The 13,233-nt window shown below is 35.0% G+C and overlaps 1 protein-coding gene across 16 annotated transcripts in view; it reads right to left on the bottom strand.

Moving 5' to 3' along the window:
* VPS13B (vacuolar protein sorting 13 homolog B (yeast)) overlaps positions 1–13,233 on the bottom strand; it is a 631,834-nt gene that overhangs the window by 596,986 nt on the left and 21,615 nt on the right. For all 16 annotated transcript variants that reach the window (XR_001364589.1, XR_001364591.1, XM_014550216.1 and 13 more), the window contains exons 5-7: positions 9,302–9,483; positions 3,076–3,250; positions 1,376–1,644 (exon numbers count right to left, since the gene is read on the bottom strand). Coding sequence is in view for 14 of the 16 variants with exons in the window: in XM_014550216.1 (XP_014405702.1) it covers positions 1,376–1,644; positions 3,076–3,250; positions 9,302–9,483 (626 nt within the window). In the remaining 2 variants the exon portion in view is untranslated. The remainder of the gene's footprint in view (positions 1–1,375; positions 1,645–3,075; positions 3,251–9,301; positions 9,484–13,233) is intronic.

The raw sequence follows: 13,233 nt of genomic DNA, 5'->3' as shown, positions 1-13,233 counted from the left end.
CGGCCCTGCTCTGAGCCCGACCAGGGGCTGCACCTAGGGATTGGGCCTGCCCTCTGCCACCCAGAAGCAGGCCTAAGCCAGCAAGTTGTTATCTCCCGAGGGGTCCCAGACTGCGAGAGGGCACAGGCCAGGCTGAGGGATCCCCCCCCCTTCCCCCTGCCCGAGTGCACAAATTTTTGTGCACCGGGCCTCTAGTACTATTATAAAAAGCCAAGGAATAAATAACCTAAAATTAAAATTAGGTTATATTGTAGGGGCAGAGGGGACAAAATACGATCGAAGAACACATAGGGTGCCAGAATACTATAAAATTTTATTTTTCTTAAAATAGTGTTCACTTTATTATTTAACTTGAAAATATATATTGTACAATCTCTTTTGAATATATATTTTACATGCGTTTCTTTTTTGTTGTTGTTAATCCTCACCCAAGAATTTTTTTTTCCCCTAATATAATATTCAAACCTGGATAATATTATAAAGTTCTGACTTTAACCACTTTAAGCAACATTCATAGCAATAGATGCATGTATAAACCTGGAAGTACTGATTTTTTTATCGTCACCTGAGGACGAGAGAGAGAGAGAGAGAGAGAGAGAGAGAGAGAGAGAGGGAGAAGAGAGAGAAACAGCGATGTGAAAGACACACATAGATTGGTTACTTCCCACACGTGCACCAACTGGGGCTGGGGCTGGAATCTGCGACCCAGGATGAAACCTTGACCAGGAATCAAACCCGCCACCCACCAAATCAGCAGTCACCAACCAGTGGTGGTCCGTGAGGTCCAAAAGGTTGGTGACCGCTGCTTTGGTGCATGGGCCAATGCTCCAACCACTGAGCGACACTGACCAGGGCTTACATGTATTTCTTAATGAAGTGGAAAAAACTATGTTAAACACTACTAAAAATAGAGTAAGATAAGAAATTAGACTGCCTTAAAGAGTGAAAGAGAGGTGGGAAGGCGATAAACTATATCAACAACCCTTTTAAGTAAATTTCGTAATGAAAGAGAACACAGAGAAGAAAAAGTAGCTGGAAGGGTACATGAGTAAAAGTAAGATCATCTATGTGCATTTCATTTTTAATGGAAATATTAAGGCATCTTTGTAAGCCAATTAAAAGATTTAGTAGGGAGAGAAAAACTTTTCAAGAAGCTAATTTTTAAAAAGAAGGAAAGTGGAGAAGGCCTTAAGAAGATAGGAAGACACCAAAATTCAGAGATGTCATATTAGGAGACCTATACATGAAGTAAGGATTGGTAGAATGTATCTTACATCTATTGAATGTAAAACAAACTTTATGCTAGATCCTAATTAGGAATAAAAATGTAAACATTAAGCTGAGAGATATGAATAGCAAGAAAAAAGAAACTTACTTTGAAAGTCACTGTTGCCTTTGTACAGTAAAATCCTATAGAAACAATAGGATCCTTCAAAGTCTGAGATTTCTGCTGATGCATGGTTGATGTTGGATCATTTCCAAGGTAGTCTTCCTCACCATCATCATAACTCACAATTGCAGGCACAAATGACCAGGCCCATGATACCCATCCCTGTGACTGTTCATCCTCTTGCTGTGAATACAACTCTTGACCTTTGTACTGAGAAGGATAAGGCATATCTATTCTTGTTTCATCTTCAACACCTATCAACCAAAATAAAATGACTTTAAATAAGTCAAAAGGATTTAAATTTAAAAAATTAGGAAGGTAAATTCTGTTAATATGTATCTCCCACATCTTTCTTCCTACATAAAAAGTATGAACAAATCATACATTGGTTATTATTATTTTAAACCAATAATTTAGCATTACCAACTTTAAGTTTCTATATGTTATATTGTGTCAATCTCCTTTCTTTTTTTTAAATACATATATTTTTTATTTCAGAGAGGAAGGGAGACAGAGAGAGAGAGAGACACATCAATGATGAGAATCATTGATCAACTGCCTCCTCCACACCTCTTACTGAGGAATTGAGCCTGCAACCTGGGCATGTGCCCTGACTGGAAATCAAACCGTGACCTCCCGGTTCATAGGGCGATGCTCAACCACTGAGCAGCACAGGCCAGGCTCACTCTCCTTTCACAGGCCATAATTAATGTTATATGGAAAGCAGTTTACCACATAATTTTATTTTACCACATAATTTTAAATGTAGTTGATAAATAAAATTAATAAATTCATTTATTGGCATTTCACTCATTAATTTAAACAAGGAAAAACCCCACTTCCCAAAAATAAGGCTAGAGTGCTAAAAACTGACTTTTCTTAGGAACATAATATCAGAAAACTACAAGAAAAGTTCCTGATTCCCTGATGCACCCAGAAAAAAAAAGGAGAGAGAGAGAATGGCAATTACTCTGGGCAAAATGCACACCCCCCAAAAAATGACTACCCCAAAGGATGAAAGCAAATGTTATAATGAAATTATTCTTATATATTGTAAAGAAAATAACAGCGTTGGTGACTCTTATTAGCATGTAACATAAATTAGTATCTTTTCTTATTCTACAGATGAAAAATTATAGCAAACAATTTTTATTTGGTTACAAATTAACAGAGACTAAAGGTTTAAATTCCAGCTGCTCTTATTCCATCTTGTAAAGACAAATTCCACCAGTCTCTTAACATTACTGCATCTCAAGGGCACATGCCCGGGATTGTGGGCCCGATTCCTAGTAGGGGACGTGCAGGAGGCAGCTAATCAATGACTCATCATTAATATTTCTATCACTCTCTCTCCCTTCCTCTCTAAAATCAATAAAAAATATATTTTAAAAAATAATAATTTACTAGGAAATCTCGAGGTTGCACTACTTTAACTTTTGTATAATATACATTCTGAACACTTTTATCTATTAGAAATATTAGTTATTTTTAGCATGCAGAAAAAAGAAAATCAAAATAGTATCAAGCATGTAGGAAAAAAATCAAAGTAGTGCCAAACAACCAAAATAAAATAATGCCACCACATTAGAACTGTAAAATTCAATTTAATGTATTTTTAAAGTTTCACAATTATGAAAACACTTTGTAAGAACAATAGTTCTAAAATAAATTTTTATTATATTTACCTATTATGTTTCCTGATATATCTTTATTATGACAGGTAAAGTCTTCAGTTTCTCCATCTTTCACATTGCTTATTTCTCCATAGTAAAGAGCAATCCCAAGTTGCATTATACGGATAAACATAGGCAGTTGTTGATCTGTGATAGAAAGTTTCAAACTCTCTACTAAGGTGTGAATCTGTATTTTGAAAAAATAAAAACACCAACAAAATCATTTTCAAAGGGCGTATCTTTTAGCATAGGGAGAGAAACGTTAAATCTTAATTGGAATAGCATAAGAGAAATAGTAATGTCCCAAACATTTCTAACATTAAAGCCAAAACAATAGTTTATTCTAAAATCTTAGGAATTAAACAAATTTTGCTCTGATCAATAAACTTTAGATAGGAACTATATTAAGCCAAATGATGTAAATACAAATAGAAATAATAAAAAGATATAGTCACACTAGATTTTCAGAAAGTAACTTACGTAACCAAAATACAGCAGTACCCACTTATCTGCGGGAGATAATTCCAAGACCCCTAGAGTATGCCTGAAATTCCAGTTAGTACCGAACCCTATATATCCTATGCTTTCTCCTAAACATACATATCTTTTCCTTAAAGGAAGCACTTGAAGGCTTCTCTTTGGCCTATCCAAATTGCCAGCATCACTACTCTTGCAATTAAGAGCCATTAGCAAATAAAATAAGGGTTACTTAAACAAAAGCACTGCAATACCAGTGGATCTGACAACCAAGAGGGCTACTAAGTGACTAACGGGCAGGAAGCATATACAGCATGGATGTGCCGGACAAAGAGATGATGCACATCCAGGCAGGATGGAGCAGGACGGAGTGAGATTTCATCTCACTACTCGAAACGGTGCACAACTTAAAACATGAATTATTCGCCACCCCAAGTCAAGTCTCCTTCCATCACCTGTTAGTCCCCATTTACCCCCTCCCTCTTCCCCTCACAACCCCTCCCCACACCCCCACCTCTGTCGCTCTGGTAATCACCATACTATTGTATGCCAAAGAGAGGTTATATTTTCATTAAAACCTATAAAATTTCATTAACCAATGTCACCCCAATAAATTCAATTAGAAGGTTTAAAAAACAACTTATGAATTGTTTATATCTAGAATTTCCCATTTAATGTTTTTGGATCATAGTTGATTGAGGGTAACTGAAACCATGGAAAGCAAAACTGTAGATAAGGGAGGGTTACTGCACCAACTCTATAATGCTAAGAGTATGGTAGTACTGCCTCCCCTTCAAAAAAACACAAAAAAACAAAGACCTCTGTCACAACCAAGAATAAAAGTTTCATGATATCATTTTAGTAAAATTTTAATCACTCTTTCCAGCTATATTAACCAAAAAGAATACACACACATCCTAAAAACATGTTAGGAGAGAAAATTACTAACATTTAACTATGGAAATATGAACATAATAAAATTTTGATAGCCAAATATGAAAAAACAAGGGAAATATATGTTTGGGAAATTTTTTCAAACAAGTTTTAAATAATAGATTTAAACATGACAAAATTTATAACATGAATCAATTATAAGTATTAAGTTTAATTACTAGGAAATAGGATATATAGAAGTCAATCAAAGTTCTCCTCATAGAAAGAGACATCAATAGAATCTAAACACAGCCTCAGTATAATGGTTTCCTGCTGTTATATAAACATGGAATAGAACCAATTAAGCCATAAAGTCAAGTTTCTTGGAAGGTTTATTTTGACTCACTGGTATTTGAGTGTCTATGAAACATGTAAAAGAAATAATGGTAATCATTATATTTTTAGAACGAAAGACAAAAAAATTGTGCTTGAAGGTGAAGAAAGCTGTATTTGGGGCGGGGGGGGGGAGTATAAATGCCATATTCAACTAAGAATACAGATTTCTTAAAACTGGCCTTAAAATCATACACTGAACAGACCGTGAAGAAGTAAGAAAATGGTGAGGAGGGAAAGAAGGGGAGAAGTGTGCAGGACAGACCTCTTCTTCATTTAAGATTTCTCTTCCACATCCTTTGATTTTGTTTAAATGTTTTAAAAATAAAATTTTTACTTTAAAATAGTTGTAAACTTCTAAAAACATTGCAAAGGTCATAGAGAGAGATCTCAGATATTCCTCATCCAGTTCCCTATTGTTAACATTCTGTCACCACGTGGTACTTTTATCACAACTAAGAAATGAACATTGGTATATTACTGTCAACTACACTCCATGCTTTATTCTGATTTCATTAGTTTTTCCACTGTCTGATCTCCCTTCCAGGATTCCATCCAGGAAGCCACCTTGCATTTAGCTGTCTTGTTTCTTTAGTTTCCTCTGGTCAGTGACAGGTTATCAGACTTTTCTAGTGTGTCAATGACCTTGACAGTTTTGAGGTATACTAGTCAGGTATTTTGTTGAATGTCCCTCAATTTGGGTCTATCTAATAATTTTAATTTTCAAACAAATTATATTGATTTTAGAGAAAGGAGAGACACACACACACACACACACACACACACACACACACACACCACAGAGAGAAAGAGAGAAAGAGGCATCACAATGTGAGAGGGGAAACATCGAATGGCTGCCTCCCACACTTAACGCTGACCAGGGATCAAACCCAGAACCTGGGTAGTGCCCTTACCAGGAATCAAACCCACAACCTTTCGGTGTACGGGACAATTATATAATTTACTAGAGGCCCGGTGCACAAAATTCGTGCACTGGGGGGGGGGCGGTCCTCAGCCCAGCCTGCACCCTCTCGCAGTCAGAGAGTCCTCAGGGGATGTCTGACTGCCTCGGAGGCAAGAGAGGCTCCCATCACCGCCATTGTGCTCGCCAGCTGTGAGCCCGGCTTCTGGCTGAGTGGCGCTCCCCCTGTGGGAGCACACTGATCACCAGGGGGCAGCTCCTTCATTGAGCATCTGCCCCCTGGTGGTCAGTGTGCGTCATAGCAACCGGTCATGCTGCTGTTCGTTTGATTTGCATATTAGCCTTTTATTATATAGGATAGGAAGTGACCACTCCATCCCACCCCCAATAATTCAAGCACCCACCTGGCACCATACAGAGTTACTATAATAGCATTGACTATATTCCCAATGCCAGCGGTTCTCAAACTGTGGGTCACGACCCCTTTGGGGGAAGAATGACCCTTTCACAGGGGTCGCCTAAGACCATCGGAAAACACATATATAATTACATATTGCTTTGTGATTAAACACTAAACTTTAATTATGTTCAATTTGTAACAATGAAAATACATCCTGCATATCAGATATTTACATGACGATTCATAACAGGAGCAAAATTACAGTTATGAAGTAGCAACGAAAATAATTTTATCACAACATGAGGAACTGTATTAAAGGGTCGCGACATTAGGAAGGGTGAGAATCAACTGCCCTATGCTAAACTTTCCCTGTGACTATTTTGTAACTACTTCTAAATCCCTTCATCTGGCATCCCCTAACCCCCCTCCCCCCAGCAACCATCAGCTTGTTCTCTTCACCTATGAGCCTGTTTCTATTTTGTTTGTTCATTTATTTTGTTCTTTAGATTCCACATTGGGTAAAATCATATGGTATTTGTCTTTTTCTATCTGACTTATTTCACTTAGCATAATACCCTCCATGTTATCACAAATGATAGTAAGATTTCATTTTTTATGGCCGAGTAATATTCCATTGTATACATGCACCACTGTTTTTTTATCTATTCATCTACTGATCAAAACTTAGTTGCTTCCATAGCTTGGATATTGTAAATAACTCTGCAATGAACATAGGGGTGCATATATAATTTCAAATTAGTGTTTTGGGTTTCTTCAGAAAAATAACCAGAAGTGGAATTGCTAGGTCATAGGCAGTTCCCTTTTTAATTTTCACCACATCCTTTTAAATATTGTATGGCAACAGTGATAAACAATCTTAGCAAAATCAATGACAAAAAAAATCAACCTTTTATATAGATAGATAGATAGATAGATAGACAAACAGACAGACAGAGGTATCTATCTATCTATAATATATATATATACACACATATATATATAGGGTGAGACAAAAGCAGGTTTACAGTTGTTCGTATGGAATATACAATAATAATATAGGAATAAACTGTTTCACGTACTCACAACTGTAAACCTACTTTTGCCCCACCCTGCATATTTAAAATATGTATCTCTAAATATATATTTTGTATATTTTTATATGCTATATATCCTAAAATCAATAAGATTAATCGCCAGTAGAAAAATAGACAAAAAAATCTAAATGGATTTTTCAAAAAACAAATTATAAGTGAACATATTCTCAATAAATGTAACTAATAATCAAATAAATAATTAAAATATATATATATTTTGCTCAATAAATTGGCAAGTTTTAAACATGAGCATACTTAAAGATCACAAGTGTGTAATATAAGCACTCACTTAAATGTTCATGAGCATTTATGCTGGTAAAACCGTTCTGGAAACAATTTTATAATATAGATCACAGGTCTTAAAAAAGTTTAAGTCCCTCAATATGATATTTGCAATTACAGAAATCATTCCTAAGAAATTAATCAGATATGTGTTCAAAGCTTTATGTGGAAACTTTTATTCCTCTGAAAAACAACTAAAAAATGTAAATTTTCAAAAATGGGGGAAATGTTAAATTAATTATGTACCCTTATAAAATTTCTCTTTCAAAAGACAGAAAAATCATAAAAAACCTACCCAAAATATAAATAAACTAAAAAAACACTTAAACAAACATACATGAGAGATTTTCACAAATAATTAGGGTATCTGGAACATTTTGGGAAATCCCTCTTTGAGGTGATCAATGAGGTTCAACCATGTCCATATTTCTTAGGACTAGAAGTTGGAGGACTGATGGGTCTAATTCAAAATGGTAAATCTTACATCACAACATGCAGTATTAATAAAAAAAAACTCAAACTTTTATTTCAGTTGAGCATAATATGTTATCTTATATTTAGTGATTATCAGAGTCAAAAAACACATACACCTGTACTGGTATCAACAAGCTTATTTATATTAAGGAGTGTTGTATAATAAAATGTCAATTTTGAGAACACAAACTTACTTAATTCCAATACTAATTTTCCTGAAGTTCTCTTATTTTTCCTTTCCTCTAATTTAGCTACATCCTAGAACATACAATTAAATTTGTACTAATGATCAATAAGATAATTTTATATAGTAAGGCTTCCATGTATCCATTACTTATTTGCCAAATATATCTTGGATCCACCTTAACATTCTCCAACTTTACTAGCAGGTTCAAGACTAAAGATGGAAAGTAAGCCCATTATCCTGAGACAGAAGTAACAATACTACTGAATTAATATTCTTCCATGGTTATCTTTGCTAAAGAAGCTAATTCAAAAATAGAATGGATATGTAACAGAATTTAAACAAACCACTATACACATTGGGGGCAGGGGGGTAACACTCATGATTGAGCACTACCAAAGAAAATCAGGTGGATTTCATGTATAAATTTAAGTATCAGAGAGCTACATAAAATCAAAAGTTTTATATGTCTTTCTAATGTAAAAACAATATTTCATGCAGCCATACCCGAATAAGCAAAGTAGTCAATACCTGTGTTCAGATGTAGGGCTCACTTTTCCATTACAAAATTTTAGTATTCAGAGGTATGTAATTCAATAATAAAAATTCATTTCACATTAAAACTTCGTTATCAAGATCACAAGTCACTTTGGGAATTCTTTTTCAAAGATACATTAGTAGATGGAGGTTTAGAAAACAGTTATGCAATCAAAGAATAAAAGATTTACAGTTGACACTATACACATTGATAATCATACCAATTTCTTGGAGAACAACAAATTTTTATATGATCTCCTCTAACTACTTGAAGAAAAAAAACACTAATAAACAGCTGGACAAACTAAAAAGGAAACTAAAGTCACACATACACACACACATACAAAAAAAAATAGGTCCCCAAATATCTCTCCTAGAACACATAATGCAAAATGTTATAAACATAATATATTAAATAATATAAAACAGAACTTATAAATATAACTAAAACTTTTGTATAAAAACAAATGGCATAAAAATAAATGGCATATACATTTATGAGGTTAATTTCTTCTTTGTTTTTTAATAATAATTAGCATGCACAGGAGCCAATAAACAAAATAGAGACATACAAATCAACTACCAGAAAAAGAAACACCTACTTTAATAACAGACGGCATCTTGGAATTTAGGTTATCATACGTAAAATGCAGACGAGTTCTGAAGGAACATTTATATAATAAAGGGTCCTGGTAAAACTCTATTTTGCCACTAGCATTCCGTTTATCAAGACAAACTGTACAGTCTGAAAAGTTGATAACTTTTCTCAGCACCAGATCAGTGGCTAAAAAAGAAAAGAAAAACATTTTAAGTAAAATAAAAAGTTACAGAAAAAAGGCAACTATTATTAGTACAAGTAGTAATGCAAATAAGATTAATAGAGCATTAAATATATGTTGCCAGAACCTATGCAAAGAACATCCCATTCATTATATCATTTAAATCTTCCAACAACTTTATAAAATAGGCACAAAAATCCTCATTTTCTGTATAAAGAATTAAATAGAGACCAAAGAAATGAAGTAGCTTATCCCCAATTTGCTTGACACCTAATCTATAAATTTAAGACAAAAATTGTGGAAAATTTCATTATATTTTGCTATCTGCAATAAGATATTAAATAATCTATAATAATAAAGGCGTAATATACTAATTAGACCGGACAACCTTCCGGACGAAGACGGGCTGCAAGGGAAGCCCAGGTCCCGGGTGCCAGAGGGAAGCCAGTGCCAGCAGCTGGGTGAAGAAAGGCCTACTCTTGCACGAATTTTGTGCATTGGGCCTCTAGTAATAAAATAAAATACCTGAGAAACCATTTAGTAGTAGTCACTCATTTAATATTTATTTTACACTAAAAAACTTGAAGCTACGATCTAAACCTGCACTCTCCAATATGGTAGCAACCACTGATACATGGCTATTTAAATTTATACATGAATTAATTATATGAAAATAAAATTTCAGGTCTTTGGTTGCACTAGCCACATTTCAAGTGCTCAACAATAAAATAAAATACCTGATAAACCATTTAGTAGTAGTCACTCATTTAATATTTATTTTACACTAAAAAACTTGAAGCTATGATCTAAACCTGCACTCTCCAATATGATAGCAACCACTGAAACATGGCTAAATTTATACATGAATTAATTATAATTATATGAAAATAAAATTTCAGGTCCTTGGTTGCACTAGCCACATTTCAAGTGCTCAATAGAAACATGTGGCTATTGGCTACAATACTGGATCATAAAGTTATAAAATATATCCATCATCATAAAAATTATGGACTAGCACTGCTCTAGATAATAACTAATGAAGAAATTACCAATAACAGTACCAAGGTTTTATTCAAGGCAATAAAAATGAAACAATTACTGGTAAAATACCAAACTAGAAAATGAAACCTTTAGCAAATCAGTGTTTTTATTCCTAATAAGCAATTCCTAGGTAAATATCTGGCCCAAGTCTACTTGGTTAGTGATTTTAAGTTAGCTACTCCATGCTATGGCCATGGGAATGTTCAAAACAATAAAATATGCCTTAATTTAAAATATGTATGCTTTAGTGCATTATTTGATAACACTATTTTTTAGTATACCCTGACAACCTCTAATTAATTCAACCTTTAATTCCCTTATCTTTTTTTGGATTTAACTTTTTAAGAAGGAAAAACTAAAGAGTATGCACATGTGTGGAAACAGTAAAGTTTTATTAGCAAATAAATTTCAAATTTGTCTTTTAAAAAAATACACAAACGTACTATACATTTCATTTTACATAGTATATTATTAAATTACTTTGTTACTGATATTATATACAGAAACCAAAGACTGGGTTGGGCCTTTGTATACACTCTTCTTTATGCTTCACAACAGAGCTGTGAGATCAGGATTATTCTTGATTTTTTTTTAAATATATTTTATTGAATTTTTACAGGAAGGGAGAGGAAGAGAGAGGAAGAGAAAGTTAGAAACATCGATGTGAGAGAAACATCGATCAGCTGCCTCCTGCACACTCCCTACTGGGGATATGCCCGCAACCAAGGTACATGCCCTTGACCGGAATCGAACCTGGGACCCTTGAGTCCGTAGGCCAACGCTCTATCCACTGAGCAAAACTGGTTAGGGCTATTATTGATTTTTAAAATGTGAAAACTAAAGCTTGGAGAACACACAAAAATGAAACTGTACTCCAATATTGCTCATTGCTAGTTGTATGCCTTAACTAGGCAAGTCAAATAATCTTGAGACTCAACTGCATGCTCCTATCCTTTAACTAGGACTTAAGATGACCAAATGAATATATGACTAAATGAATAAGAAAGTGTTACAATAAACAGTCAGGGAGTCTTCCCCAATGGCCCACATGGCACAGGGGTAGGTTCTTACACTGGGTGTGCCAAAAGCTAAAAAGATGAGTGGGTAGAGCCTGAGCAGTTAAAAGCTAGAAAGAGGGCGAGCACATCAAAAGCTAGAAAGATGACTGATCAGAACCCAGGAGTGCCAAAAGTTAAAATGCACAGGGCCCAGCACGCCAAAAGTTAGCAAGATAACGGAACAGAAAAAAAGCCCTCCCCTCCCTAACCCTAGGAGATGGTCTTTGAGACAGGAGTCCACCATTCTGCCAGGTCCCAGCACCCAAATAAACCTCTTCCCTAGTGGTAGGCAGCCAAACCTGCGTTTCAGTGACAAAAAGATATCATTACTTTATGGAGCTGTTATGAGAATGAGAGAAAATAAATGTAAATAATAGCAGCTCCCTTTCTGAGCAATTATGTACAGGAAACTTTTATAAGTTCTTTCAGTACATTCATGTATTTAATAAAATAATTCTATAAAGAAGCTTTTTTTATCCTCATTTTACAAATGACAAAACTGAAAAACAGAAGTAAACTAAATCATCCAAGGTCATACATCTAGCACTAAGTGGGAGAGCCAGGATTCAAATGCAGGCAGCCTAACTTTAGTGCCAGCACTTTTGTTTTTTTTATTTTTAGTAAATTTTCTTTTTTCCTAATGTAGAGTCATTTTCACAGTGTTACTAAAGCATAATTCCTATTGAAATATACTGCTGATATATACAGTATACAATTTCATAGTTTTGGGGTTTTTGTACTTTTTAATTGAATTTATTGGTTCACAAAACCAAACAGATTTCAAGTGTACAACAAAACATCTTCTGCACAGTGCATCGTATGCCCATGGCCCTGAACAAAGCCTCTTTCCATCCTGATTTTCTCCCCTTTTGCTCACCTCTAGCTACTCCTACACCCCTTTCCCTCGGGCTATCACCACACTGTTGTCAGTCCCTAAGTATTATGCATATATGTTGTTTTTGCTTAATCCCTTCGCCTTTCATCCAGACCCTCAAAGTATAGCCCCTCTGACAGCTGTCAGTCTGTTCTCTGTATCTATGAGCCTGTTTCTATTTTGTTCATCAGTTTATTTAGTTCATCAAATTCCACATATAAGTAAAATCATATGGTATTTGTCTTTCTCTGACTGGCTTATTTCACTTAACATAATTTCCAGATCCTTCCATGCTGTCACAAAAGGCAAGATTTCCTTTTTATTATGGCCAAATAGTATTCCATTGTGTAAATGGATCACAGCTTTTTTATCCACTCATCTACTAATGGGCACTTGAGCTGTTTCCAGATCTTAGCTATTGTAAATAACGCTACAATGCACTAAGGGTGCATTTTTTAAAATATTTTTATTGAATTCAAAGAGGAAGGGAGGAGAGAGATAGAAACATTGATTAGAGAGGCACATGAATCAGCTGCCTGCTGCACACCCTCTACTGGGGATCTAGCCTACAATTCGGGCATGTGCCCTCACTGGTAATCAAACCCGAGACCTCTTAGTCTCCATGGGACGGTGCTCAATCCACTGAGCTACACCAGCAGGGTGAGGGTGCATATATTTTTTCAAATTAGTGTTTCGGGTTTCTTGGGATATATTCCCAGAAGTGGGATTACTGGGTCAAATTTTTTAATTCTATTTAAAATGTTTAACTTTCGCCAGAACCG

This window comes from Myotis brandtii, unplaced genomic scaffold (genome assembly GCF_000412655.1).
Source record: "Myotis brandtii unplaced genomic scaffold, ASM41265v1 scaffold59, whole genome shotgun sequence".
Taxonomy (NCBI): Eukaryota; Metazoa; Chordata; class Mammalia; order Chiroptera; family Vespertilionidae; genus Myotis; species Myotis brandtii.
Note: the sequence above shows the minus strand (reverse complement) of the source record. Positions and strands in the feature narration are given on the sequence as shown.